Consider the following 3,537-nt stretch of genomic DNA (forward strand, 5'->3'; position numbering starts at 1 on the left):
TGACTTATCCCTAAAATTGGTCCAAGTACAATAAAAGGAATATTCAAAATTGAAAAGCAACCACCATTTTTACTATATAGTGACCGTTTCTATGTGGGTTCCAAAGTATATTATTGAAAGGAGACATGTCGACCTCTCTTTGTTTATATATATTCTGAGATAAGAATATGGGAGTGGGGTCCTTTTCCTCTTAAGGTTTTATTTATTTATTTTTTTTTTTTTCCTGTGGGAGGAATATTCATTTTGTCTGATAACAGTGGATTTTGTTCCTCCTTATCTAGTCTTGACTCAACAAGAAAGCATTTGGCCATGTTTGGGAGGACCATGTTTCTCTCTTGGCCAACTTGAGGAATTAATGAGGGTCCTAAATGCATGCAATAGTCAAAAGTATTTTAAAGGGTCAATGAATTACAAGGCCTAAAAGATATTGGAGTTGCAAATGCATGCTAATTTGCTTTTATGTGGGGACAAGGGAGCACAGCTTGATAATGTTGAACACCAATAAGCTATATATATATATATATATATATATAGAAACTACTAGATATCCCAAAAGTTTAAGTTGATAAGAAGAGATAAATTTAATCATTTAACCATTACTTTAACACTTCATCTCACGTGTAGGCTCAAACTCTCTTTTAATAAGTGATGCCGAATACGTGGAATATTTAATTTAAATGAGGCGAATTAACGGATTCAATGTTTGATCTTATGACCTTTGGTTTTGATACCATGTTAAACTACCAGATATCCCAAAAGTTTAAACTGATATGAAGAGGCAAATTTAATCACTTAACCATTACTTTAACATTTCCCATCAAGTGTGAGCTCAAATTCCCTTTTAATAGGTGAAGCCTAATACGTGGAATATTTAATTTAAATGGGGGTGAATTGACAGAGTCAAAGTTTGATCTCAAAACTTTTGGCTTTGATACCATGTTAAACTATCAAATATCTCAAAAGTTTAAGTTGATAGGAAAAGGTAAACTTAATCACTTAACCATTAGTTTAGCAATATATATATTACTAATAAACAAGTGTATATATACATGCATATGGGTCTTTAATTTACTGTGATAGGCTAATTTGTCATCTAATTTGCATGAAGGAGAATAGGCTTTTATCGTCTTTAATTTCTAATGATGTTACATGACCCAAAGCATGTATGAAATAGAGTGGAACTAGAAAATGAATCTGCAGAAAGAGATTAGTTTCTGCAGCAAGTTCTCATAAACGACATTAATTAGTTCAAATAATTAATATAAATGACCATTAATTGCAAGTTCCTTAGCGAACGCAAACTCTTTTGAAAGTGACATTGTGTCCATCAAGGATTTGATTTAGGTGCTGTAACAAAAACTACAGAAGATCTTTCGTAATTTTGTTTTTTTAATATCGTTTAGATTTGATTTCACTTTCACTTACTTTCTCGTAGAAAACTTATAATTATATATATACCGTTTAGAAACTATAGAAAATCTCCTGTAATTTCTATTACAGCACCTAAGCTAAATCCATCGATTCAAGCTTAGTTCACTTCATTAACTTTCCTAACACTTTGCCATCAAATGTCATTATACAATCAACACAATCATCCCTCATTGAACAAAGTTCATTGATTTGAATGTCTCACTCTCAAGAATGAGTAAAGTAGGGGTCAGTTATGAAACTTCATCGTGAAATTTGTGGTCAAGTATTCAGGCACTTGCCAGTAGCTCCAGAAACTATAAAAGAAGCTCATGTAGTTAATTAGAGCTTTAATATATTTATTAATTTTTTTTTTTTTCTTTCTCTTTGGAATCCCATTTTAATTTTCTTCTTTTCTCTCTTTTACTTAGTTTAGTTTTTTGTGCACGATTCCATTGTTCAAGGAAGCAAAGTGAAGAATATGAAAAAGAACCACCTAACCCTCCACAGCTCCACTGGGTACCTTAATCTTCCCGGTTCCCGAGGTCTCAAGGAAGTATATAAATCCCTCTCCAACCCTCACTCCCCACTCACAAATACCACATTCAATCTCTCTTCATCTTCAACTTCAAGCAATTTCACCATCACCCTTTTAACTCTTTTTTCTCAAGGTGACTCCTCCTTAGAGAAATATATATATATATATAGTTGAATTCATGATTAACATTTTTTTTTTTTTTAACATATACTTCAATAGTACAGTGTAGCAGCCAACCATATGTGTACTGATCTTTCTGTTTCTGTGTGAAATATAGAGAAGTGAAAATGAGCAGGCCAGGAGATTGGAATTGCAGATCATGCAACCATCTCAACTTTCAAAGGAGGGACTCCTGCCAGCGGTGTGGGGAGCCTAGACCATCTGAGAGAAGTGATTATGGAAGTTTCGGAGGAGGAAGAGGTAGCTCACCGTCGTTCGGGTCATTCAGTACTGGCCCGGACGTCCGGCCAGGTGATTGGTACTGCAACATCAACAACTGCGGCGCCCACAACTTTGCCAGCCGCTCAAACTGCTTCAAGTGTGGTGCCTCCAAGGATGATTCTCCCGGCGGTGGGGGATACGAGGGTGACATGTCTAGAATTAGAGGCTTCGGGTTTGGCAGCGGCAGCTCCAGCCGCTCCAACTGGAAATCTGGTGACTGGATTTGCACCAGGTGAGTTCAATCTCCACCGTCACACTCATTTCATATCTACTAACGCAACGCAACGTGTTTTAAGTCATTTTCCATGCTAGCTACTTAAAACACGTCACACTTATTTCATATCTACTATGCAACGTGTTTTAGGTCTGGTTGCAACGAGCACAATTTTGCAAGCAGGATGGAATGTTACCGATGCAATGCACCGAGGGACTCAGGTGGCAAGTCTCCATATTCATCCTAGATTTTCCATTTTGGGTAAGGATTTGATTTCTGCCCTGCATTTTCTGATCAAACCAACACATATTTTGATCATCAATGCAATTTACAGAAGGTGCTGCTGTCCAAGGAGAGAATCGACGACTATGATGCCACCAAGTTACTCAATTTGGCCTGTTCTTTTTTTTTTTTTTCACATTTATCTTCGATCTACTGCTAGGGGGAGCTTTAGAAGAAGAATCATGGTTGAAGAGTTCAGTGAGCTTTCTTATATTTAATTAGCATAGGCACGTAGTTTTGGTATATCAATCTAATATATCATGTGTCCTTTGTGTTTTGAGAGGGTTTCTTGCCTCAATGCGCATGTTACTTGGTGCAAGACGCTTTCCTTTATTTAGCTAATTATTTTAAGAATATATTTCAAAGAGATTCTCTCTCTCTCTCTCTCTCTCTTGCTTTTTACTGGGGCTTGGTCCACAGAATGTTTGACTATAACTCCCAAAATAAGCATTAATGCTCATATCTGCAAAGCAATTAAAGGGCTGTTCATGGACCACGTTGGGATCTTTTGGTTAAACCAAAGAAAGAGAATTAATAAAAATTGGATTCAAACAATATTTTTTGAGCGTTTTACCGGTTATGCAGTTTTTACTCAGAGTACATTAATATACATAGCTTAAGTTAATATGCTTTGGATCACTTAGATATATTAACT

At 36.0% G+C, this 3,537-nt stretch overlaps 1 protein-coding gene across 1 annotated transcript; it reads left to right on the forward strand.

Annotated features, from left to right (window-relative positions):
* The first annotated feature begins 1,940 nt into the window (after positions 1-1,940).
* Positions 1,941-3,262, forward strand: LOC132190263 (RNA-binding protein csdA). The gene is made up of 4 exons (XM_059605199.2): positions 1,941-2,078; positions 2,223-2,618; positions 2,751-2,861; positions 2,935-3,262. The coding sequence occupies exons 2-3, from the start codon at positions 2,233-2,235 to the stop codon at positions 2,845-2,847; spliced, it is 483 nt and encodes a 160-aa protein (XP_059461182.1). The 5' UTR covers positions 1,941-2,078; positions 2,223-2,232; the 3' UTR covers positions 2,848-2,861; positions 2,935-3,262.
* The last annotated feature ends 275 nt before the right edge of the window (positions 3,263-3,537 follow it).

Source organism: Corylus avellana, chromosome 9 (genome assembly GCF_965113065.1).
Source record: "Corylus avellana chromosome 9, dhCorAvel1.hap1.2, whole genome shotgun sequence".
Lineage (NCBI taxonomy): Eukaryota > Viridiplantae > Streptophyta > Magnoliopsida > Fagales > Betulaceae > Corylus > Corylus avellana.